The sequence below is a fragment of the Puntigrus tetrazona genome, chromosome 18, assembly GCF_018831695.1.
Source record: "Puntigrus tetrazona isolate hp1 chromosome 18, ASM1883169v1, whole genome shotgun sequence".
NCBI classification, from domain to species: Eukaryota; Metazoa; Chordata; class Actinopteri; order Cypriniformes; family Cyprinidae; genus Puntigrus; species Puntigrus tetrazona.
This window is the reverse complement of record NC_056716.1, coordinates 4,475,703-4,500,209: the sequence shown is the minus strand read 5'-3', so window position 1 is coordinate 4,500,209 and position 24,507 is coordinate 4,475,703. Positions and strand designations below refer to the sequence as shown.

Sequence of the window (24,507 nt, the reverse complement as noted above, 5' to 3'; positions counted from 1 at the left end):
AAAAAAGACTCCTCGTGGCAATTAACAAAACGGAATACAAACTGCATCCGATTATCTAGAAAGAACGCACCGTTACATTTTTGTTTAATCAATACAACAACACATTTATGACTGGCATACACTGATGCATTAAATCTGGTTACATGTGGTTTTGTCGATGCCGTGCATTTGATTCAGTGTGAAATCGAGTAATCCGCGCGCTAATTTTCGAACTAGAGAGGGATTCCTGAACGTTTAAACAAGCTCACGTCCTGGTCACGTGCCAAGGCTCCGATCACGCTTGCGCCAGAGAAACAAGATGGCGGAGAGTGCGGAATTGAAGGTAAAGTGTAACCCGTAAATTACTTTCAATACAGCCTTTATACAAGACCCGTTCGCCGATGTTTATCGTTCGACCTGTTCCCGCGATTGGCTTTTGAACGAGGCGCCGTTCCGTATTTGATTTAAACGCGCTTTATGAGCAGTTTTGAGGCCGGTTAAAGGAACAGTGTTATTGTTGTGATGGATCCAGCTAGCTGCCAGCTAACCCGCACAGCTGTCTGTCTGCCTTCTCGCGTGAAATTAGCGCTCTTCCGTCTGAATTAGGATATTGATCATGCCGATGGCTCTTTTAACGTTTAAGTGAAGTGATTAAATTGTTCACAGAGCGTCGGAGTAGTCGGTCGTAAGTGCACAGCAGCATGTGGGTGGTGCGTAGGCTGCTAACAGCCTGGAGATTCGCTACTTTGACAGTTAGGACTTCTGCTAACCTGATGCACTTATAAAAACGGACAACTGCTCAGTCTCATGACATAAATATCTGACGACCGAGGATGAATTTTGGGCACCGTAGACACGTTTGAGCTTTTGAATCGAGCATGCGACGTCTAAAAATGCTGTCTCTGTTTACAACAGCACTAGATTTTGATGCAAACAATCGAGCACGGCCTGTTTCTTTAAGTTTCACTTTGATTTGGGAGGTTTAAGTTTGCTTAAAGTTGGTGTATGTGTAGCTGGTGTTTATATAGGCGATGCCCAGTATTGAGACAGTATCTGAGTATCTGTCATTGCTGATGTTTATTTTGATTTGATTGTCTCACTATGATTTGCTTGTGATGTCAGGATTCTTTTGGTTAGATATTTGTTGTTGTGCCGTTTAGCAAAAATCTTTTCCAAAAAGAGAAGGTGAGGTATGATAACATGCCTTTACTGCTGATAATCCAAAAACCCCTTTTTTGTTGTTGTTTTTGTTGTTAAACTGCTGTCATGTTTTAAGCTGAGCCAAAGATTTAGTTAGAGGACCAACTTGCTTTGTATGGAATATAATTTAAATATAAAACATTTGGTATGCTAACAGACAACATTGCCATTACAAATTGAATTTAAATGAAAAACCTTGACATTCTCAGATGACACCTTTTGTTTTCCGAATCAGGAATGTTTAATTTTTCAATGTTCAATTACAGAACCGTTTGACCCACCACTGTCTGAAATAACTAATCTAATAAAATTCAGTTTTAAGATGATCAGATGTGCACCGGTTGTAATACTTATATAATTATAGTTATAATAGTTCTAGTATGTTACTGTGAAATTTTAATATCTTTTACAGGTATCATAGTGTTTGAAATATTAGTCAAAACAAAAAGCTAGTAGTTTAAAACTCTTCTTGGTATTTAATGAAACCAATACATAAATAATTTATTCTTGTATCATTTTGTAAATTGTTGGGGATGCTGTGGTTTTGTCAATACTTCAGCCTATTTTTAATTAAGCATCAATATAATTATATAACATCAGTGCATTTTTGGGTTATGCAGGAAGGAAACCTGCTTTATGCAGGTGTCAAAATTAAACCATTTCAGAGAAGTGCTTCCTATTAGGTTAAGTCTATATCATAACTGAGTCGAGACTTATGATAACCACACTCGTTGAAAGACCATAGAAGAGGGCCTGCTATTGTTTCGCTTTGATGTTTTTGGAAGTAGTGCTGGAATTATCTAAGGGCCTAAAGAGAGATTCTGTCATTATTTACTCAGGCTCGTGTTGTTCTAAACCTGTATGCTGTTTGTCTTTTATGGTGCACACAAGAGAAATTCTGAAGTCTGTGCCAGTCGTTCACTCTTCAAAATTAATGTGCACTGAAGCTTTCTAAATTACATTTATGTTTGTTTGTTTGTTTTTTCCCTCAAAGTTATATGAAAGTTGTAAAGCAGCAGAGCTGGAATCCTGGCATGTAGACCATATCTGATCCCACCAATCCTGTGGAAAAAGAACTTCGAAGAATGTATGAGTTTTGTTAGAATGTTTTGACTGAGCACAAATAAAACAGTGGATTTTTTTTAATTTTTTTTATTTATGATCTCTCATAGCTAGTTGTGAAAGTCAAGTGACGTGTGAATAACAAAGTACGGTGACCCATACTAACAGTTTGATCTCTGTATTTATCCCATCCAAGTGCACACACACCCAGGGAGCAGCTAGGGGCTTACTCAAGGGTCTCACTTCAGTCGTGATATTAAAGGGGGAAGAGAGCACTGGTTATTATGGTTACTGCCGGACATGAGACTCAAACCCCTAACCTTTGTGTTACAAGTCCAACTCTAACCATCAGTCCACCGCTAATAGACTTAGCTTGTGTAGAAATCTTGTCTTCGTTTGTAGAGGTATATTTAGATGTGTTTACAGACCCAAGAGCACATTTCCCATAGGGTATCTGTATCTTTGAGAGATGACATTAGAGTGTAAATTGTCTCTAAAGTTATGCTTCAAACACTATTTCAGAAGTTCGGGATTAGTAAGCTTTTTTTTTTTTCCTTCTTTTGAGCTTTTTATTCGTCAGGCATGTATTTTCATCAAAAGTGACAGTAAAGATGTTTACAGAAGTTACAAAGGATTTGCAGATCAAGTAACTGCTGCTCCTTTTTTTTTTTTTTTTTTTTTTTTTTTTTATTAATCAAATAATCAGGAAAGTATGTCAAAAATTTCACAGAAGTATTGACCGGGATAATTGTTTTAACAAATAATTAAAAAAATCAATTCTTGAGTACCAAATCAGTATATGAGAATGATTTCTAAAGAATCATGCAATGCTGTAATGATGCTGAAAATTCAGCTTGGCCATCAGAGCATTAAATTGCATTTTCAAAAAATAAATAATAGAAAACCTGTTACTAATATTTCATATGTTACTGCTGTTGTGAACATAAGAGACATTTAAAAAAAAATCCTACTGACCTCAAACTTTCAAATGTTGTGCACATGGACTCCTTTATCATGAAAATTCATGAGGTTTAGGATTACTTTGAATCACATGAAGATGCCTGCTTGCTTAATCATCAGGAAGGTTTTTGCACAGCTCATGGTCCACTTTCTATTCCTTTTTCTTCACAGTGTTATTGGGCCCTCATGAAGAGAATGAGCTCATCCTAATAAACCGAGTGTTTGCTCCTTTCTCTCTGATCTCTCTGCTCTCTGTTGACTAGGCGCTTCAACTTGAACTTCAACTCGGTTGATATACTTGATATACTTTTGCTTTTAGAAGCACGGAAAAGAAACCAGCTGGATATGATTTAACAGAAAAAATAAGGCTTTCCCGTGGGTTCTTCTTGAATCACCAAACTTCTTGATCTCTTCTAGGTTTACACTGGGGGCCATTCCTCACTACAATAGGACGAGAGTAAGAGTCTCATCATTTGTGCGCACCGGCAGAGAAGCCGTTTATTTGTGTTGGGAGGTGGGGTGGGTGGAAATTAATAAAGAGTGTTTGTGTCTGTATTTGTGTGAACCGTCCAGTTGGCACTTGGCAGTAAACTGGGAAGGGGACTTTGGTCTCTCCGAGGTGGAGAAATATGAGCCTCTGCTGGTCTGCGGTTCTCTTGTTTTCCCTGGAGCTGTGCTCCACTGCTTTTGTTATGAAAGCTCACTGGCCCAGGCTCACGCTTGATATTCCCTTCCCCCACTATCGCACCCTCTTCACCTCTCTACTTGCGCATAGATTTTAATAGAATCCAAATGCCGGTACCTCCAACCCAGCGCTTTATAGTCTCCGAATATCCAAGAAAGACAGGGGAGGTAATGTCTGCACATGAGGAACGGCTTTGATCCCACATACGTAGGTGTTAACGTCTAAACGTGGTCAAACAACGTACATAAGGGCCATCGCAATTACAGGTCGGCATCGCAAACGAAACAACACAATGCAAATGTTTAAAACATAAAAATCTTTAAAACCCGACTTGATCTGCATTTGGCAAACTGAACCGATTGTATCATCACTGACTTTCTTTTGGCCTGCGTGATTGTGTATGATTATGTGGTTTATAATGCACGCTCGTCTATGACAGAGCCCGAAGCTAATTTAGTGCTAGTCAGTCTGCATTGCGTATAGGGCTTATAAATCATAGGTCCTATCGAACAGACTGGATAACATCATATTAAATCACCTTCATTAAAAATGAAACACTAGTTACCATGAGTTAGGTTGACTAAAGCCCAATTCATACTTCTGCGTCAAACCTGCATGCACCACTCCAAAATTCTAACCACTTATATCAAATAAATCAGAACAAAGTGTCTTATTTGTTGTACTACATAGCATTATATATCATTAGTTGGCCTGGTACAAAGTGGAAACTGAAAGAATGTCGTCTTTTTCTGTTCGGTTGTTTTCTTTTTGTAGTTATCGAGTAAACCTTTATTTATATTTATTTGTCGCTGTCACAACTATATACTTCTTCGTTTGAACCGCTTCTTCACTTCTTCAGCGTTTGCCATGGTTCTTTGGGTTGCACCAGCAACACATAGGTGTAGCTTGACTTTCAATGCTTTAAAACAGATCCGTTGGGCGTTTATACAAGTTAAGTTAAATGCCCAATAGCAGGCACACAAACACATTTAGTAACGTTAAATCTTAAACATCTTAGGTCTAATTGTCAGATTTTGAAATATGTAAATATTAATATATCTTGACATAACTACCTTGTGCATGTTTACTTTTGAGTTTAAAATATTAGTAATGAACAAATATTTAGTAAAATGTTTAAGATGCATTAAAGTGATCAAAAGTATAGTAATGTTTCAAAGGATTTTTATTCAAAAGAAATGCTTCCCTTTAGAATTTTCCGTTCATCAAATAATCTTATTGTTCAAGGTACAATTTTTATCATCTCCACAGATAATTAATCAGCACATACCAAGAAATGTTTCACCAAATCTGCATATTTTAAAAAATTTCTGAAGGATATGTGATACTGAAGACAGGAATAAACTTATTTTTATATATATATATATATATATATATGTATGTTTAAAAGTAGACGTTATTTCAAACTGTAATTATTTCACAATATTACCGTCTTTCAATCTTGGTAAGCATAAGAGAATTCTTTTAAAAAAACTTTTTTTTTTAATCTTAGCAATAAGCTTTTGAATGGTGTTGTCTGTTTTCATTCCTATAAAAAAAAAAAAAAAAAAAAAGGACTAAATATTTACTAATTAACTCAACCATAGCTTATTCCTATGCAGTGTTTACATTTTTTCCTCTATTTGATACACAAATAATAAAAACTATACTTTTTTAAAAAAATTATTATTATTGCATGATTTAATTCTTGTATTTTCTATTTTCTTTTTTAACAACAGCAAATGGTGATGAGCCTCCGTGTCTCAGAGCTTCAGGTTCTTCTGGGATATGCAGGCCGTAACAAACATGGAAGGAAGCACGAACTCTTGACCAAAGCGCTACATTTGTTGAAAGCCGGCTGCAGCCCTGCCGTGCAGATGAAGATCAAGGAGCTCTACCGCCGCCGCTTCCCCACAAAGATGGTGTCCCCGACAGACCTCTCCATCCCTGGCATACACTCCACCACTGGAGGGGCTCCCGCAGGCCTGCCTGCCAGCCTGACACAGCTGGGATTCGATGGGCATGGCTCACCATCTCTACTACCTGTCACACTGCTTGGGCCGAAGCACGAGCTGGGCCTGCCCCATCTGGCCTCCACCCTTCACCCAGTCCATCCAGACGTCAAGCTCCAAAGGCTGCCATTCTACGATGTACTTGATGAGCTTATCAAGCCCACCAGTTTAGGTGAGTAACAGGAACGATCTCTAACTTGCAATTGTGCAAATTTTACTGTTTCTATAGCAAGACGGTATTTTCTTAAATCAACAGCAACATTTATTTTGTTCAATAATATCACTTTCATGTATGTTGTGTATGTATATTCATGCTAAAATATTTTCTATAAAATATTTTTTGAATAATATTTCTATATTAGGTTTTATTTCTTTTACATGCGTTATTTTTAACTAAAATGTTAACTTTGAAGGCCCAAAAATGTCTTGTACGCTGAAAGATTTTACTGACTTTTTTTGGTTTGTAAGCCCTTGATTTAACTTCTTTACTGTATTTAAAACTTAGCATCCATATATTGCTAGGAAGTGCATCTGATTGAGAGCTCGGACATGATGCTGCCGTCTCACTAGAATTCATACAGCACACTGAGTAGTCGATTTTGTACATTGTTTAAAAGCAATGTAGGCCTCTTATGAAGACTTCACCTCCCCCACCTATACAAACATAAAGGTGCTCTTCAAGTGATTTATGGCTTATCAGATTGGACAAGAGCCACCTGTGCTATATTTAGTCGTCCAGCTCCTGCTTAAAATAAAAGGCCAATATCAATGGAAAGGATGTGTCATTAAGCACAGAGGCCATGTAAAAGCCTTTTCCTTTCATAGTTATCTTGTCAGCAGGTTCAAGTGTTATGTTCTTTTTCTGATTTTGTTTTGTGAGATGTTCACCTAACTAGCCTTCGTGTTCTCGCTTCAGGACATTTATGGTTATTATTTGGTTTTTTTTTTTAGGTGCAAGTATGTCATTTTATGCTTTAAAAGAAAAAATGTATATCAAAGTACTATGCATGAAGATATGCATGTAGACAGTTATGCCAAAAATGAATCGCAGTGAGTGCAGTTTGAATCAAATCTAGGTTCTTAACCAGTGCTTGGCTCATTTGTGTGGAAGCAGGTTTCCTTATTTCAAGGTTCATTTTCTTACAAGCACTCTTATAAACGCTTCCATTTATGTGCAGATTGCTATATAATAAGTGCTTTTTGCTATGCAAGGCAAAGAACCCTGTAACATCAAATTGCTTTTCAAGCAACTTTCAGGAAACACAATGGTCCTTCTCCCATATTGAGTTGAAGCCCCTCAGATTGAACATTCTTTCCAGGTCAATGAGATGAAAATGATTGGTGAGTTTTGAGTTGTTTGAGCTGATAGAGCAACCAGTGTTGATGGATCTTTTGCGCACCAGAGAATTGGCTCACGGTGTCTCCTTCATGAGTACAGATTAATCATCTGCCAGCTTCTCGCTGTTAAACTCTCTCCACTTCAAGTGGAATAGATTTTCCTCTTCACATGACTACTCAAGTGGTCAGTGTGCAGAAAACGCACCACTCATTTCAGTCTCTTTCATTGAGTTCAGCCACCTGTGTGTGCGGTGTGGAGCGCCTGTAGAGGTGCAGATAAAGCTTCCTCTTATCTCTCTCACTCTCTCTTGCTCCTGAAACCCTTGCTTCTTTTAAGGAGATTGGGTTATGCAACCCCAAGTTATTTTTAGCCGTGTTGTAGAGTTTGTCTTTGAACTAAACTGCATAAGCGTTTAAAGTAGAAAAGGATCAGCAACCGTGCGTCTGTAACTGCTTTATTAGTTTGAGATAATAACTTTACTTGCTGTTGGTTGCTTGGTCAAGGATGCTGTCAAGAAATATGCAAATATATACTATATAACCAAAAGTATGTGGACCAGCAGAAATTATTTACATTTCAAGGAAGCTGTTCCTCCCTAGCAGCTTCCTCTTCAGTAAACACACCAGACATACTAAAGCATTTCTTTAGGACTGTAAGGAGTAGACCATTTTGAAGCACTCGGTTCTCTAAATGTCCTTCGTATGTAATATATATTTTCGAAATTCCTACTTAGTTGGTAAGCTCCTCGAGCTCAGCTTTTTTTTGTAAGACAGTCACCTTTAAATGGTAAACATATAAAATTATATCAGTGTAAATTGATTGTAGCAATGAAAAAGACTTGGCAAGCTTGACTGACCTTTTCTTCACAGTTCTTCGAATCTCATCGCTGTGATTTCATCAACAGAGAGATGGGTTCTCCATCTTTTATAACGGTCTCCTCTCTTTTTGTTTCACAGCCTCAGACAGCAGTCAGAGGTTTCAGGAAACATGTTTTGCGTTTGCACTAACGCCTCAGCAAGTTCAACAGATCAGCAGTTCAATGTAAGTGTAAGGGGGGATATTAAATTACGTAATTGGACAAGGTTGCATGGTTGAAGTGACTGAAATGACCTAACTAATTTTGAGCTCGTAATAAATTTGAACTGAAAAAGCAGTTTCAGCCAGAACTGAAACCCGCTGAATTTAAAACAGCTGTTTTGGAGCTTATCTTGCCTTTTTAGATATCTTACTCTCTTTCTTACATAGCAGACAATAGCGCTAATCAAACGTGCCCAAGCGAGAGATCCTGTAGAATGTCTGGTATGCTTTTCTCTCCTACGCTCTATCACACATTCCTTTACTCCCACCCTCTTGTCTCGACAGGGACATCTCTGGGACCAAATGTGACTTCACCGTGCAAGTACAGCTAAGGTATAAGACAAGAGTTTCTCACAAAAGATCCTCAATGCTCAGCTGGACTGGAAACATGCAGCAAAATAATTTGCGAAAATAATACTTGCCACCGTTGTTTAATGTTTTGCGTTATCACAAAAAGCTTAAGATAATGCAAAACGAACTGTTTATAAAATAGCAAATTCTTTGCTATTTAATGTGTTGTACGGTTGAATAATGAGTATTTGAATGTGTTGTCTATTTTCTGATTTCCTGTGTTGAGGCTAACCTTCCCCCATTTTCATAGCTTTCTTTTGTTTGGGTTTCTGAGTGAGTCTTGGAAATCTTTCCCACACGTTTCTAAAGGAATCTCAACGCATATTTTTCAGGTTTTGCTTATCAGAGACAAGTTGTCCTCAGGAAGATCATTTCCCACCCAACCTTTGTGTGAAAGTGAATGGAAAACCCTGTAACCTCCCCGTGAGTCTGGCTTTATTTTTGGTCACAAATCACCAGGAATCTTTCAGTCCATCTGCGAACGTCAGACAAATTGTTTGAAACAATGATAAACACATGTATACTCATATTTATGGTGTAAGGAAAGTAGTTTCACCATTTTTCCATTTAAATGATAAACATTTTTAACATTTGTATGAAACCAACGCAAACATGTGTTTGGCATTTAAACTAGACTTTAAGGATTTCTTTTCCTCAACTTCTTTCACTATTATAACAAAGAATATTTTAGATGCAAACATTAATCCTGTAGTTTGTTGCATGTGCTGAACTCAATGGCTTTTTGTGGATGTCCTCAGGGATATCTTCCCCCAACCAAAAATGGAGTGGAGCCAAAGCGGCCGAGCAGACCCATCAACATTACCTCCCTCGTTAGGTTGTCTACAACAGTTCCCAACACCATTGTTGTGTCATGGACGTCAGAAATCGGAAGGGTAATGAATGTAAATCTGTTTGAAATCTATTGATGCCTTTAAAATGGAAATACACCATCAGAATGTGCTTTAAATACGGCGTTGTCCATACAGAGTTACTCGATGGCAGTGTACCTGGTCCGACAGCAGTCCTCCTCAGTTTTGCTGCAGAGACTACGGTCAAAAGGCATTAGAAACCCAGACCACTCAAGAGCACTCAGTAAGTTTACTTAAAACAGTTGGATTGAGGCTTATATAGCTGAATTCCTTCCACTGCAAGTATTTTGGAACATTTTTCTCGATATTGTTTAATTAAGTGATAGTGATTTTCAAAACCAATTCCAGTAACCTTCAAGTTACAGATCTTATTTGAGCTAGCTGTTAGCTGTGTTTGGACAAGAGATATTTAATGATTCAGTGTTCCGTGTTTTCTCTTCAGTCAAAGAAAAGCTCACCGCCGACCCTGACAGTGAGATTGCCACCACCAGTCTGCGAGTCTCCTTGCTCTGTCCGGTGTGTAATGGACCCTCATTCCTGAATAAAGGATGTTAAACCTTTTAATGTTCCTTCAGATGCAGTTGCATTTAATCATTTTGTCAGAATAATGAAACACTTTTCTTTTCACCAAGGCCGCTGAGCCCTGCTTATGACACTCTGACTTCCCATTAAGTGTTCTTTTTCAGTTTAATAATGTTAAGCGATTAGAGAATGAACCACAAGCTACTACTGTATAATCATTCAGTTATAAAATTTCGGAGCGGTCTGTCGCTTTACAATGTGTGCTGACATGCGTGTCCACCTGTGTGTAAATGAACAGCTCGGAAAGATGCGCTTGACGATTCCCTGTCGAGCGCTCACCTGCTCACACCTGCAGTGCTTTGATGCTACACTTTACATCCAAATGAATGAGAAGAAACCCACCTGGGTGTGTCCAGTCTGTGACAAGAAAGCCCCGTATGAGCACCTTATTATTGACGGGTCAGTGCCGCTCTCACCTTTTACACCTGTGATTGTGGGCCATCTGAAATACAATATTGTTGTTGTTTTTTATGTTTTTTTCGGGGGGGTTTACCATTAATGTCCTAACGTGTTTGGGCGTTTATCACCAAGTTTGGAGCTGGTAATTTTTCTTATTATTTTAAATAAAGTAAAACATCATAAACGTCTTTACTATCTCTTTCATTTCAATTTAATTTCAGTTCCAGACCAAATTAATGCAGCCTTACTGGAAAGTAAAAAAAAGTATTTCATTGCAGGAAAAAAATTATTTACTTAAAAATTATTTAAAGTTGTGTGTGTGTTTATTTAGTTTTTAATGGTATGTGTTTTTTGTATAGGTTGTTCATGGAGATCTTGAGCAGTTGTGTGGATTGTGATGAGATTCAGTTTAAAGAAGATGGTAGTTGGGCTCCTATGAGATCCAAGAAGGTGGTACAGGAAGTGTCGGCCTCATCTAATGGCATTGAAGGTACTACCACAAAGACTGTTATACGCTGCGTGAATTATTATGCAAGTTGAAATTCTAGTCAGTATTTTTATTTTTTTTCCCAAGAACATTTTACCAATCCCAAACCACATCAATATTGATAATGACTATTGCTTTTGTATTTAATCATATACAAGTGATGTATAATTATCCAGGAAGGCTACAAGTCCAAAACTCCTCTGAATTATGCGTTTTCTTTTTCCAGATAAAATGAGCCAAGTTATAGGCATACAATATATAGTTGTCTTAGCCCTGTAGTTAAAAATGTCTACTCATTTGCATAGTACAACATAGATGTATAATGATTCAAAGAGGTCTGTTTGTTATGCTTCTCTCTTGAAGACTCGTGTCGGTCGGTTATGTCGGAGCACAGAAACAGCTCGTCCCACAGCAGCAGCAGTAGCAGTAGGAAAGTGGAGGTGATTGACCTGACGCTGGACAGCTCCTCAGATGAGGAAGAGAACGACGAGCCTCCACCTAAAAGAGCCTGTCCATCTCTATCACCAACCTCCCCGCCTGTCAACAAAGGGTGAGAATTCATTTTTTTATTTTTTCTGTTGTTTTTCCTACAAATAATTTTTTGGGTGAATTGCTTCAGAAAAGAGCATTTGTGAGCAAATTGTTTTTTGTTTTTTTGTTTTTTAGAAATGCCAGTTTGACTTATGTTTAGTCATATAAATTCACGTTCAAGTGTGGCTTTATGTTTTTATTATATGTGGAGCCATTGCACTTGTTACTTAAAATATTATTTTAGTATCTGACTAGTTTTCATGAATAATTTAATGTTATGTTTTGCTGCAGGGTGTTAAATCTGCATCATCAGGCATCTCCGCTGGCACGAGCTCCCAGCATGCCAGCAATGGAGACAAACTATATCCCTCCACCGCCTCCTCTCATCCAAGACTACCGTCATTATTACCACACACCCAGTGACCTCTCAGGTACTGTCATCATTTCAGGAATATAATATTGCTCATGCTCCTTTTACCTACGTTGACATTAGTTTAGGGTCTGTAACGTTTGGATAGGGTTTAAAATGCATTTTATGCTTTTTAAAAACTGTATTTTGAAGTGGTATAAAATATATTTCTGTGCTGGCAAAAATCATTGTAATATGCTGATTTGGTGCTCAAAAAAACATTTATTATCGATGTTGAAAATAGCTGTGTGTAATAGTTATGTTTGTGGAACCTGTGATATTTTTTAAATAGAAAGTTCAGAGGAACAGTCTATTTAAAAACAGAAATGTTTTGAATAAACACTTTTGATAAATTTAGTGGATAGTTGCTAAAAAAAAAAAGTTTGTGTGTGTATGTATATATATGTATATGTGTATATATATATATATATATATATATATATATATATATATATATATATCATATATAAAGGAATTTGTATTATTTGTTTTTTAAAATATGAATACATTTTTTTTTTTTTAATATGAAACCCATTATGCCAAACTCCTTTTTTTTGCTTGTTCTACAGATCTGAATTTCTTCTCGTTTTTACAAGGGGACAATCACCAGGTAGGTGGAACAGCAGCTAGAGGGCAGCATTGTGCTCTAACAAACATCTGTTGAACCACATGTGGCGCAAAACTAGATGGATTAGATGCACTAGTCCCTGTATCTGACACCGGCACAGCCTTAAGTTGTTCATCTCTATCCTCTCCGCAGCATTATAACATGGTCATGGCCGCTGCCGCTGCAGCCTCGGCTTCCGCATCAGCATCAGAAGATCACGAGCTGCTGCTGAACCGCTTCATGCCCTACAGTTCCTCTCAACTCTTCCTGGATCAGTCGGGGACGGCGGCGAGCAGCTCGCTAGTGCCGGCCAACGGCAGCGGGGGCAGCAGCAGCGGAAGCAGCAGCAGCCTGGTGTCCTCCAGCAGTCTGAGAGACGGCCACTCGCACAGCAACGTGTCCCGTTCGCGCTCTGACGCCGCCGCCGCCGCATCCGTGATATACGGCTCCATCCCAGACGTCATTTCGCTGGACTGACCGCGCCGGGAGTCCCCCAAACGGACAAGCCTTTATCACAAACAACTTTAGGACGCAGAAGGAGTTTGAGCACTCGTGATTGGATTTCGATGCGGAACGAGACAGAAGGTGGGGAGGAAGAAAAAAAAAAAAGAGAACAAAGACTTTTGTAAAGAGAAGAATAAAATTGCTGTGTACAGAGAAGAAAAATCTATTTTCAGTTTTACTTTTGTATATAAACAATAGGACGCTGCCTACCCAGTGAGTGACTTCAGTTGGTATTTTCTCCATGGATACTGAAGATGTTTTTCACTGCTCTGTGTGTTGTTCGATTATCTTATTCTGTACCTTTTATACTTTTTGCTATTTTATTTCACTTCAAATAATTATTTCAGTCAAAGTAATAGAATGGCAGTTCCTTATCATTTTATTTTCTAAGACTCTTTCCCTCAGCCATTGTTTGATCAGCGAGGGAACATCAAGTTATTTAATGCCATTATCCTGTGCAGGTAATTTATTATTGCTTTTAAGTTATGTAGGATGTATGCTGTACAGAAGCATTCCCTTATGCCAATACAGAATCTAGCCACGACATGCTTGAAGAGTCGACAGAGGTCACGTCTTATTCCAGTTGCACATTCTTTCTCATCCATCACCACATTAAGTATGTAAGAAGTGGGGTTTGGTTTCAGTGCCCAGATTTGCTGGTTAGTACCTGAGGTAAACTCTTGTACTTCTTTTTTTACATTTTTTTTTTCATGATCTCATATCCTTTGATGTTGTTTGTCTGAAGTAAACCTCAAAAGACGAGGTGTGGTTCGCAAAAACAGCACTGAGGGTATCAGACGCTATAGCATACCTCATTTAGTTTGTTGCAGATATGACAGAAAAATAACCAGAACCGTGTTGCAGTAGCTGTAGCGCAGATATGAATTATTTCCTCAAGACAGGAACCTTACAGAAGCGTGATATCCCTCGCCAGCAGACCTTAGGATCCAAATTTGCTTTCCCAAGATTACAACAATTGAAATTAAAAAATGGCTAAATGCACTTGCCATTTTTATTTGGCATCTCCTCCATTGAATGTCGTTATTCCGTTTTAAATGTCGATAACGAAATGTTTTGTTTGTTTTTCTCCCAAGGTCTGTGTGGTTTGGGCTTCAGGCGGGCTACAGTTTCTACGTTTGTTTAAAGTGTGCTTGGAAGGTGACCTTATTGCAACATGATCTGTGCTGTCTGTTTTTCGTCTGTTTTAAATTGAATTTATTTATTTTATCTATATATTATATTTTTACTATTCGTTTGATCACGCATTACTTTCGTGCATTTATTTCGTAATTATTTCGAGAGCTCTTAACACTTGCTTCGCATTGTACAAGTAGCTAATTACGTGTCCTTGTCTCTCTTTCTCTCCTATTTGTACTATATGAGACATCCGAGGCATTAATTCCACAATCATACTTGCTGTGTCGCGTTCAACCTGGTTTGAATTAAACGGGATAATGGCCAGCTGCGTGTGCGCATCCTCTGGCTGCATTGTAATGTGACGGCCGTTTCTCATTGATTTCTGTGCATTAAAAAAAAAAAAGGTTGTGGAACAGCTAATGTTGGGCCTGGATGAACGTTTAGCACACTTTTAATCTCTTGATGACAGCCAGTACACGAAAGAGTCCACTAACCTTTCTAAATGAGTGATTTTTTTGTCTTCAGTGTTGCAAATTAACAATTGGATTGAACCCATGCTTTTTAATTTATATATTTTTACCTTTGCACTGAGTTTCTTGATAGCACACAAAATTGAGACCGCCATCATTTTACACACATCTCCCATTCGACGTTGCACTGAAATCTTACATTTCACGTGCCCACTGATCTGCTACGTCCTTGAAATATACCACTAGACAGTCAGTCTGTTATAGCTGTACCAGTAACTGGCAAGTATGAACTCTCTGCCTTAAGTTCTTCTCTTACTGTATGGTACACTATGAGAGAAATCATTATGTACAGGAAAACAATACCAGTTTGTACAAAATATTATATGAATTATTTATTATTTGAATTGGGATACATTGTTTACTTAATGAATGTTACTTGTTTATGTAGAGAGCGGTTTAGCTGTAATAAAACAAATACATTAAATCTTTTCTATTTCTGTCTTATCTGTATTTGGGTCTTTTGTTTGACCTCTGGTTATTTTCTGGATGTAATTAAAAATCCACTTTAACAATGGGGGAATTATTAAATATAATTTTAAGCTGTTAGAAATACTGCATACGGGTGCTAAATCACTATCACACAGAAATGTAGAAGTAACCTATGTTTTAAAAAGACAAAATTAGTTGTTGTTTTTTTAACTGATGTCTTTTAAATCGGCATATTGATTAATTTTATATTAATTGTGAGTAACTGTTCATTATGAATGCATGAAATGCAAAATGTGAATGGCATGCAAAAGTTTGGGAACCCCTTGCAGAATCTGAAAATTAGGAGAGATCATACAAAATGCATGTTTTTTTTTTATTTAGTACTGTTCTGGTAAGATATTTTACAAATTAGATGTTTACATTTAGTCCACGAAACAAAACCAAAAAAAGCTGACATTATTAAAATGACCCCGGTCAAAAGTTTGGGAACCCTTGTTCCTGCTTCATCTTATACTGTAACCTAGAAGCTCGCTTTTGTCATGGTTACATCCTTCCACTGTTCTTCTCGAGCATCTCTTTAAGCCAGAGGAAATTCGCGCCCAAATTTGTAATCTAACTTTTGTGATCACTGAAGTGTTTTGGAAACCCGCCGATACAGACCCATGTACACATATAAAACCTCCTCCCTCATTCCCAAGGGTTTAAACCCCCTCAATTCTCAGCAGCTGACATGCATGTCAAAACTCCCTAACCAATCTTTGCCCTGCAAGGGCGGGTAATACCAAAACGCGAGTATGTATCTATGCATCTATGGATATATCATTGTGGAAGCGCACGGCTGGTAGGCAAACCGCTGAGGAAACGCTGGCTGAGCGCAGCAAGAACGCGCCATTGGACGCTTAACCATGGGTGACCCATTCAACAGCACCAGGGCGTTTAACCGAACCCCTCAGGGTCATGTCACATTTGGCAATCTAGAGGACATAGACGTGACCGCGGACAGGAGCCCGGTCCTCAGGATCCTGATCTCGGCGGTGTACGTTCTCGTGTGCGCAATAGGCTTAGTTGGGAATTCGCTCGTCCTTTTCATCATGAGAGCGAAACACTGCGGACCGAGCACCACCATCAACGTGTTCATCGTTAATTTAGCTGTCACAGACCTCCAGTTCGTCCTGACTTTTCCGTTTTGGGCGGTGGATACCGCTTTGGACTTCAGCTGGCCGTTTGGAGACGCCATGTGCAAGATCATACTGTCGGTCACTGTGATGAACATGTACGCCAGCGTCTTCTTCCTCACTGCCATGAGCATCACTCGATACTGCTCCGTGGCTGCAGTCGCGAAGAACAGGGTCCGACCCCCGACGTCCTGCTCGGTCAGATGGGTTTGCGCGTCTCTGTGGGTCTTCGCTACCGTCGCCACCGCGCCGACCTCTATTTTCTCCACCGTGACCAACGTGGCCGGAGAGAAGCTCTGCTTGCTGAAGTTTCCCGCCGGACATTACTGGCTAGCCTTTTATCACTTGCAGAAGATCCTGGTGGCTTTCGTTTTGCCCATGTTGATCCTTTCCGCGTCCTATATGCTGCTTCTGAGATTTGTGAGAAAGCGAAATCTGAATAGCGGTCGTTCAAAGCGCAGCATCCGAGTCACCAGATCTGTCACGGTTGTGGTTCTTTCGTTCTTTCTTTGCTGGATGCCGAACCACGCAATTACGTTTTGGGGTGTTCTGGTGAAGTTGAACGTGGTTTACTGGGATGAGGCGTATTACATTGTCCACACTTACGCGTTTCCCGTGACTGTTTGCTTAGCTCACACCAATAGTTGCTTAAATCCGTTTATATATTGTCTCACGAGAAGGGCTTTAAGAAAAAAACTGAAAAATTGCTTGTCGGATATTGCCCCTTGTTTATTAAAGAGGCCTTTATGGAAGTCTGGAAGGCGCGCATGAACCAGTGCAACGTTATTTAAATGAGAAATATAAATAATAATTCACAGGCAAAATATGTATATAAAATATGTACTTTTCTCTCTTTTGGAGACTTATTTATTATAAAACTATGTATTATTAGTAATAGTAGTATTATGCACCGATAATTATTCTTGGGGCTTATTGGCTGCATTAAAGAACCAATGAATGTTTAAGCTGAAAATTATATTTGTCATTATCTTTCTGCAATTTAAACAATGTCATATTTTGTTAAACTGAACAATGAATCAAATGTACGCATGTGTGAAAATGACTTAAAAACAACCGTGAGCACTAAAATATTGTAAAACAGAAGCATATGTCCAGCTGTGTATAAGGTTTACATAATATAAATAAATCGTTATTGCTGTAGTCCACTTCTGACCATATAGTTTCACATACACGAGAACTACATCTGCAGACAGAAAGGAATTATTAGGAACATCACAAGAATTCCTCATAAAACAAACCTGTGTCAGCATCTGGACAAGGGTTTCCTAAAGAGGACATATCAAATCATTTTAAAGTGGATGGACTAAAAAAATAAATAAATAAATAAATAAATAAATAAATATATATATATATATATATATATATATATATATATATATATATATATATATATATATAATATATAAATAAATATAAAATAAATATATATATAATATATATATATATATATATATATATATATATATATATATATATATATATATTTTTTTATATATTTTATTTTATTTATATTTTATTTATTTATATTTTTTGTAACTTTTGTTTGTAAGGTTTAAAGTTTCATAAGAAACTACTGAACATTGAAAAGGCATTGTTCATGCCTAATAATTGTCCTTATAATTGTATACTCTATAGTATTTTGTTGAAAGACCATCAGATTAAAGGGAACAGATTTATGAACTCTGAACCTATTCATTCAAGTAAAGATATTGATATGGTTGATATGGTTGTTGTAATTAGTATTGTAATAATGTAAATTCACTGCATTCAGGCACTCAAAGAACATTTGTGTCTATTTTTTTACAAAAAATTATATATATATATATATATATATATATATATATATATATATATATATATATATATATATATATATATATATGTGATGACAAAAATATGGCTAAAAATTCATTACCACAACTGTGAATATTTATATTTTACATTGCACATGCAGCACAAATAACTATCCGAAAAATATGAAAACATACAACAATACAAATAGAGATGTAATACTGCTCTGAGTGGTTTTCCGCGAGCACTGCACAAACTGTGACGCTCCGACGGGGTCTTCTGTCTAAATAGTGTTTATTACGGGAGTCATAGACGGGAGTCACCTGACAGGGGCGCCAAAAAAGTGCGTCATAGAAACGCAGCGCGGCGCCTTCACCCTGTGTGAATTAAATCGGAGCTGGCAATGCCTGGATTTGATTTTCCAGCTATTTTTATTGTTTAATCTGTGAATGGCGCCGAAACAGGACCCTAAACCTAAATTTCAAGAAGGTAAGATTCGCTCCAGGAAAGCCCGGTCTCCTCTAACGGAGCCCTCGGTTGTTCGGCGTATCCTCTCATTCAGCCGCGCAAAGGAAGCGGGCGCCGCCACCGCACAATGGCGCGTGTGCACAGCTAGATGTGCACAGGAAAGCGGTTTTAGCCGAGCGATGCTACTTGCCTTCTATAAACCGGGCAGATTTGTTGATCGGCAGTCGAGCGCATGCACGACTGCACGTTAGCCGTTTCTGTTGCACGCAGCAGTCTTTATACACGCACACGGTCGCGTGGTTCAGAAACAAAACATTAGCTGTTGTCATGTAGCCATTAGCTCGTAGCAGGCCTTGTTTACAGGAAGCTCCCGTTATAACATTGAAGTCCTGGCGGGAATGGTTATGTGTCGCCATTCATAACATAATGCTAGGAATGTCGGCTTAAGGCTGTTTTAAATCATTTATGTCGCTAATGAGACGCTAGAGGCTTCGGCTTATTAAGCAACCACCAGAGAGATCTGATTACTGAACGAGGCGTTCTTCGTTAGCGAATCTTTTTAAATATGTTACAGTGGCCGCCTAAATGATGAATTAAATGCTTCGATTCAACATCTGATTCGTTGAACAAAGGATCGAGTCTTTCGATTTGTATTATTAGCTCTTAATAAACCCGGAGTTAACCGAGGGTCTGACTGGTAGGGCGGTTTAATAGCTAAAATGTTAACAAATCAAACTTTGTTGTACCATGTTTTTATACGCACAAATAAAACCTGTGTAACGTTGGTTGAATATATAGCACGCTATTAAAACTTGCTTAATCCATTTGGTAGTGTTTAATAGATGGGCAAATTTTAAATTAGCAGGCAGAAATTGGTAAATTACAACAAGAACTTACATTAATGTATTTTTAAGTCAACTTATTTTATGAATTTTGAATGCATTTGCTTAATATACAATAAACATGATCATGTGTTTATTGCATGTTTTTATATAATTTATTTATATCAATATATTTAAAATATCTGCTGTTTATGTCTCTTTTTCAGGTGAACGAGTGCTGTGCTTTCATGGGCCATTGCTATACGAAGCTAAGGTATACGTCTGAATCATCCATGCCGTTCTGCCTTATTGATATATTAATAACATGAATTAAATGTACTTTTAGTGTAAATGTAGTCCAAGTGTTTGATGTAGTGGTTTTGTGGATAATTTATGCCTTTGATATCGATTTCTGTATTATGTTGAATGAAACAGGCACAGCCTATTTTACCTTTTTAAGTCTCAGAGCCTCGGATGTTTTGTCATCTTCATTTCCTTCCGTGAGAATGGGCTGATTTTGATGTTACATCTATTTTGTCTTTCCTCACAGTGTGTAAGAATCAATATCAAGGACAAACAAGTGAAATACTTTATTCATTACAGTGGATGGAATAAGAAGTAAGTTTATGTATTCATGTATGTTTTTTTTATGTATATTTCTGCCAATTACCATGTGATTTGATCCATCTAATTCTGAGACTGTGTGTGCAATGCGTTTCTAGCTGGGACGAATGGGTTCCTGAAAGCCGTGTGCTCAAATATGTGGACAGTAACCTGCAGAAACAGAAAGAGCTTCAGAAGGCAAACCAGTGAGTAACAAAGTATAGAAAGAACAAGTGGCGTAAAACAGGAAATCAATAGATGTATCATAGAAATGGTTTATGCGATCTGTAATGCATGTTTATTTTTGGATGAGAAAAGTTTTAATGCAAAATTCTGTCTTTCAGAGACCATTATGTTGAGGGAAGGATGAGGGGTGTCGCACCGAGCAAGAAAATCGCTGCTGTGCAGCAAAAAAATGTAGATGTGTGAGTGTTACTATGTCAGCTTTTACAGTTTGAAATGCCCTTAAATGAACTCGGCTTCTTCTTTTTAAATGAATTGTCAAAACTGCAAAGTCATGTTCACTGGTGCATATTTAACCACAGCTTTCTATTAATTTCACTAGAAAAACAAAGAACAAGAAGCAAAAGAGTAAGTTTTTATTCTATACATCTATCGCGTTGTTCTATTAGTATTTGTCGAAGTGTTCAAGTAGTTGCACATGCAATAAAAATCATACATTTGTTAAACGTTACGTGGTTTTGGAGTTATTGATTATTAACCAGTAACAATCTCATGTCTTGTTTGCTTCTCAGCGCCAGGGGCTGGTGAGGGCACTAGCACTGGGGACATGCCTCACCCCCCACGCAAGAAGAGGGCACGTGTTGACCCAACTGTGGAGAGTGTATGTCAGTTCAAGGCCTGATTAAACAGTTTAGAGTCGGTGATTTAAAAGTGAGGCTGTTTTTGACTCCCAAAGTGGTTTTGTATGCAGGAGGAGACTTTCATTAACAGAGTAGAAGTGAAGGTAAAAATTCCTGAGGAGTTAAAACCATGGCTGGTAGATGACTGGGACCTGATCACTAGACAGAAGCAGGTAAAGACATCCTCCCATGCTCAACCTAGACAAACTGCTTGCTGCATTGCTTTTCAGTGTGCTATATTGAATAAAACGGTCTAAGAATATACATACGTACACATACATACATGCGCTCCCCTCCAAACGCATTGGGACAGTGAGACCAGTTTTATTTTGGCTGTAGACTGAAAACAGACATCAAAAGATGAATATCAGAGATTTCCATACCAGCTTTTATTTCCAGGTATTTACATCTGGATCCAACACACAACTTAAAAGATATCACCCTTTGTTTGAACCAACTCATTTTTTGTGAGCAAAAGTATTGGAATATATAGAATTAATGTAAGGTAATATGAGTAAGACGTGATATTTAGTTGATTAATTGAGTGACTTAGTTGATTAAAGATTATTGAGCTTGTCCCAGAAGCAATTTTTTCCACTGTTTCACAGATGTGCTTGTATGTTTGGGCAGATCTTTTTTTTTTTTCCTCCAAACTTTGGTTAAGGTTAACCTTTTGTCTCATCAGTCTGTAAAACATTGTCCCAGAATTTTTGAGACTCATATCTGTACTTTTTTGGCAGTTTCAGCCTGGCCTTCCTTCTTGCTAATGAGCGGTTTGCATTTTCTGGTTTGCATTTTCTCCGTACCTGTGGTCGTGAAGTCTTCTGCGAACAGTAGATTGCGATACCTTCACTCCTGCCGTCTGGAGGTTGTTGCTCATCTCACATCCAGTTGTTTTAGGGTCTTTCCTGACAGCTCTCATAGTGTTTCTGTCAACAACTGAAGTTGTTTTCCTTGCTCTACATGTTCGATGTGTGTTACTTGGTATACCAGTGACTTCTTTCTTCTTCATGACATTCCAATTGGTAGGCAAAACCCAAATCTGAAACGGAGCATAGAAATTCACATTTCTTTTGCTCACGTGACACATTGGTGGGTTCAAACAAAGGGTGCTATCTTATACGTTCTGTGTTGGATCCAGATGTAAATACCTGGAAAGTTTTTTGACATCGAAAATAAAGAAATTGGCCTCACTGTCCCAATACTTTGTAAATAATATAAATATTTAAAAGTATTGGGACAGGGAGGCCAATTCCTTTTAGTTTTTTTTTTTTTTTAATTAGGATGAAGTCGGGTGAAGTTTACGTTTATGTTGTAATCACGAGGTCTAGACAATTTTTTTTGGATGCTTGTAATTATGCTGAAATGTTGTGAACACGTCTTAATGTGCATTGTGAAAATATTTGTGGTTTTATTTCTCTCGTTCAGCTTTTTCACTTGCCTGCAAAAAAGAATGTAGATGATGTCCTTGAGGACTATGCAACTTACAAGAAATCAAGAGGAAACTCTGATAACAAGTACGTTTGTGTGCCATGTGTAAAAACCATTCTCTTGTCCAGTTAGTTGAAACTACCGTTGCACAAATTATTTGTTTGTTGTGGAAACCATCCCCGTTGTAGAAATTCACAAATAAGTCATGGAGAGATTTTCTAAACAGATACTTGTCCTTAACTCAGGGAATTTGCCGTAAATGAGGTGGTTGCTGGAATCCGCGAGTACTTTAATGTCATGTTGGGCACTCAGCTCCTCTACAAGTTTGAGAGGCCACAGTATGCGGAGATCCTAGCAAACCATCCAGATACATCCATGTCAAAGATCTACGGAGCGCCACACCTGCTGAGGCTTTTTGGTATGAACTTAAATGTGGGGTGGGGGGGCGTTAATCAATGTCTGTATCAAAGAGAATGTATGAATTGACATTAATAGTAATTTGGTGATTTATAGCCGCTTTTTTTGCCCTCTGACAGTGAGAATTGGAGCAATGCTGGCCTACACACCTCTGGATGAGAAGAGTCTGGCCCTGCTTCTCAGCTACCTACAAGATTTTTTAAAGTAAGCGGGCATCTGTTTTAATATTCTTTTGAGTTTGTTTTGCGAATTTGAGCAACTTTTTCAGTCTGTCAGGTTAGTAGTGAGACATATAATGATGATCTTAAGCACTAGTATTGAATGAAGCTGGCCTAATGTCAAGCCAAAGCCATGCAGGTTGAGTTTAACAGTTTATTTAAAATACATCATTTGCAGAAAGTAACAGATTTTTGTGTTTGATTTAACTGACTTTTATGCTCAATTTAGGTATTTGGTGAAGAATTCATCGACTTTGTTCAGTGCAAGCGACTATGAGGTTGCACCTCCGGAATATCATCGCAAAGCTGTCTGAGGGTGAAGCCAGCAAGGATGTTTGGTGCTACTTTCTGATCTTCATTTTATTTTTATTATTTTTTTTTAATTCATTCATCAGTCTTGTGGAAGATCTTAGTGGCCAGAACATCAGTCAATATCAATTCAGTACTTTAAAGATCTGTCTGGTATTCCAGACAAAGATTAAGTCTCTTCAGAAAGCTGCTGGTAATTGCTCCCATTTTATCGATACATTTTTTTTTTAGATTATGTATTATTGATAAACAGGACCTGGTCATGTATAGATGAAATGCTGCATCATATTTTTTTTTTTTGTTTTTTGTTTTTTTTAAAACATTTTTCTTTTTCTTTGAAACATGTCAGTCAATAAATTGTTCTTCTCAGCTGTGTCTCTGTAGCATTTTTCACCCCCCTACGCTATTATGTAGTTTGAAATACATTATGAAAAATTAAAAGAGCATGTTACTGTACTGATGATGTCATTTTTCAGCAGACTGCAGTGACTGTTAAAACACTCGTATAACTGCTTTTTGAGGAATACAATGGCGAAGGCAGTGAATACGCTCTCTTTGGGTGACTGCTGTTGCATAGAACATATTTTAAGGGTGGAATGAATGAGGTCTTTCAAGAGGCTCATGTTTGAAACAGGTTTGTCTACTGGATCATTTGGCGAGTTCCCAGACTTTGGCTGGAGACTTAATAAAATGACAGACTTTACCTCAAAGGGTAGAACCCTACTGTTTAATGTTTTGAAAGCAGAAGCAACGTTGGTATTGTTCAGACTTTCTGTACAACAAAGAAATTATCCTTTTGTTAATATGTTTAGAGGTCTGTCATGTGATACCACAAAAAAGGATGGGATTCACAAGATACGACTGGATATTCCCTGCAAAGAAGCTGCAAAAGGCTTGGGTCAGAATTAGAGGTGCAAGCGTCGAGTTGCGTTTCTTTTTTCTTCTGTTTGGGCTTCAGAGACCGTAAATGAATGCCAAATCAATGCCAATCAACATTTTTACATGCACTAGTTGGCGCTATAACGGATCGTTTATAATTGCATTAATAACTGGAACCTGAAAAAAATGTCAACGCTACCTGTGGACGCCAACAGGTCCGCGGTAGCGCATATATCTAGCTGTTTCCACAAAAAGCGCAATATCAGATAATGCAATAAATACGTTACATCGGCGAATCATTAAATCATAAACTAAGCACCGATGACGCAACTTGTGTTTACAAGTTTGCAAACAGGAATAGCTTG

The 24,507-nt window shown here is 37.9% G+C and overlaps 3 protein-coding genes across 4 annotated transcripts; all 3 read left to right on the top strand.

Moving 5' to 3' along the window:
- Positions 1 to 237: 237 nt before the first annotated feature.
- Positions 238 to 15,161, top strand: pias1b (protein inhibitor of activated STAT, 1b). The gene is made up of 14 exons (XM_043264971.1): positions 238 to 322; positions 5,623 to 6,067; positions 8,191 to 8,275; positions 8,597 to 8,644; positions 8,995 to 9,085; positions 9,421 to 9,555; positions 9,649 to 9,754; positions 9,974 to 10,047; positions 10,352 to 10,512; positions 10,872 to 11,002; positions 11,363 to 11,549; positions 11,822 to 11,961; positions 12,509 to 12,549; positions 12,700 to 15,161. The coding sequence occupies exons 1-14, from the start codon at positions 299 to 301 to the stop codon at positions 13,021 to 13,023; spliced, it is 1,992 nt and encodes a 663-aa protein (XP_043120906.1). The 5' UTR covers positions 238 to 298; the 3' UTR covers positions 13,024 to 15,161.
- A 408-nt stretch (positions 15,162 to 15,569) lies between these two features.
- rxfp3.3a3 (relaxin family peptide receptor 3.3a3) lies at positions 15,570 to 17,467 on the top strand. Its single transcript, XM_043216546.1, has one exon. The coding sequence runs from the start codon at positions 16,052 to 16,054 to the stop codon at positions 17,090 to 17,092; it is 1,041 nt and encodes a 346-aa protein (XP_043072481.1). The 5' UTR covers positions 15,570 to 16,051; the 3' UTR covers positions 17,093 to 17,467.
- Positions 17,468 to 18,449: 982 nt separating this feature from the next.
- On the top strand, positions 18,450 to 23,632 carry morf4l1 (mortality factor 4 like 1). Of its 2 annotated transcripts, none has more exons than XM_043216869.1 (12): positions 18,450 to 18,622; positions 19,650 to 19,696; positions 19,973 to 20,040; positions 20,145 to 20,231; positions 20,370 to 20,450; positions 20,591 to 20,616; positions 20,781 to 20,869; positions 20,960 to 21,061; positions 22,317 to 22,405; positions 22,565 to 22,737; positions 22,856 to 22,940; positions 23,184 to 23,632. In XM_043216869.1, exons 1-12 carry the CDS (start codon positions 18,583 to 18,585, stop codon positions 23,266 to 23,268), a joined length of 972 nt encoding a protein of 323 aa, XP_043072804.1. In that variant the 5' UTR covers positions 18,450 to 18,582; the 3' UTR covers positions 23,269 to 23,632. The 2 variants fall into 2 exon arrangements, with proteins under 2 accessions (XP_043072804.1, XP_043072805.1); XM_043216870.1 differs by lacking the exon at positions 18,450 to 18,622 and adding an exon at positions 18,711 to 19,298.
- Positions 23,633 to 24,507: the final 875 nt, after the last annotated feature.

Bases quoted from the DNA above. Each gene is read 5' to 3' on its own strand.
- morf4l1 (XM_043216869.1), top strand. From the start codon at position 18,583: ATGGCGCCGAAACAGGACCCTAAACCTAAATTTCAAGAAG. The intron at 20,451-20,590 runs GTGAGTGTTACT...TAATTTCACTAG, and splicing joins CAGCAAAAAAATGTAGATGT to AAAAACAAAGAACAAGAAGC. The intron at 22,941-23,183 runs GTAAGCGGGCAT...TGCTCAATTTAG, and splicing joins TACCTACAAGATTTTTTAAA to GTATTTGGTGAAGAATTCAT.
- pias1b (XM_043264971.1), top strand. From the start codon at position 299: ATGGCGGAGAGTGCGGAATTGAAG. The intron at 9,556-9,648 runs GTAATGAATGTA...TTGTCCATACAG, and splicing joins GGACGTCAGAAATCGGAAGG to AGTTACTCGATGGCAGTGTA. The intron at 11,962-12,508 runs GTACTGTCATCA...CTTGTTCTACAG, and splicing joins CACACCCAGTGACCTCTCAG to ATCTGAATTTCTTCTCGTTT.
- rxfp3.3a3 (XM_043216546.1), top strand. From the start codon at position 16,052: ATGGGTGACCCATTCAACAGCACCAGGGCGTTTAACCGAACCCCTCAG.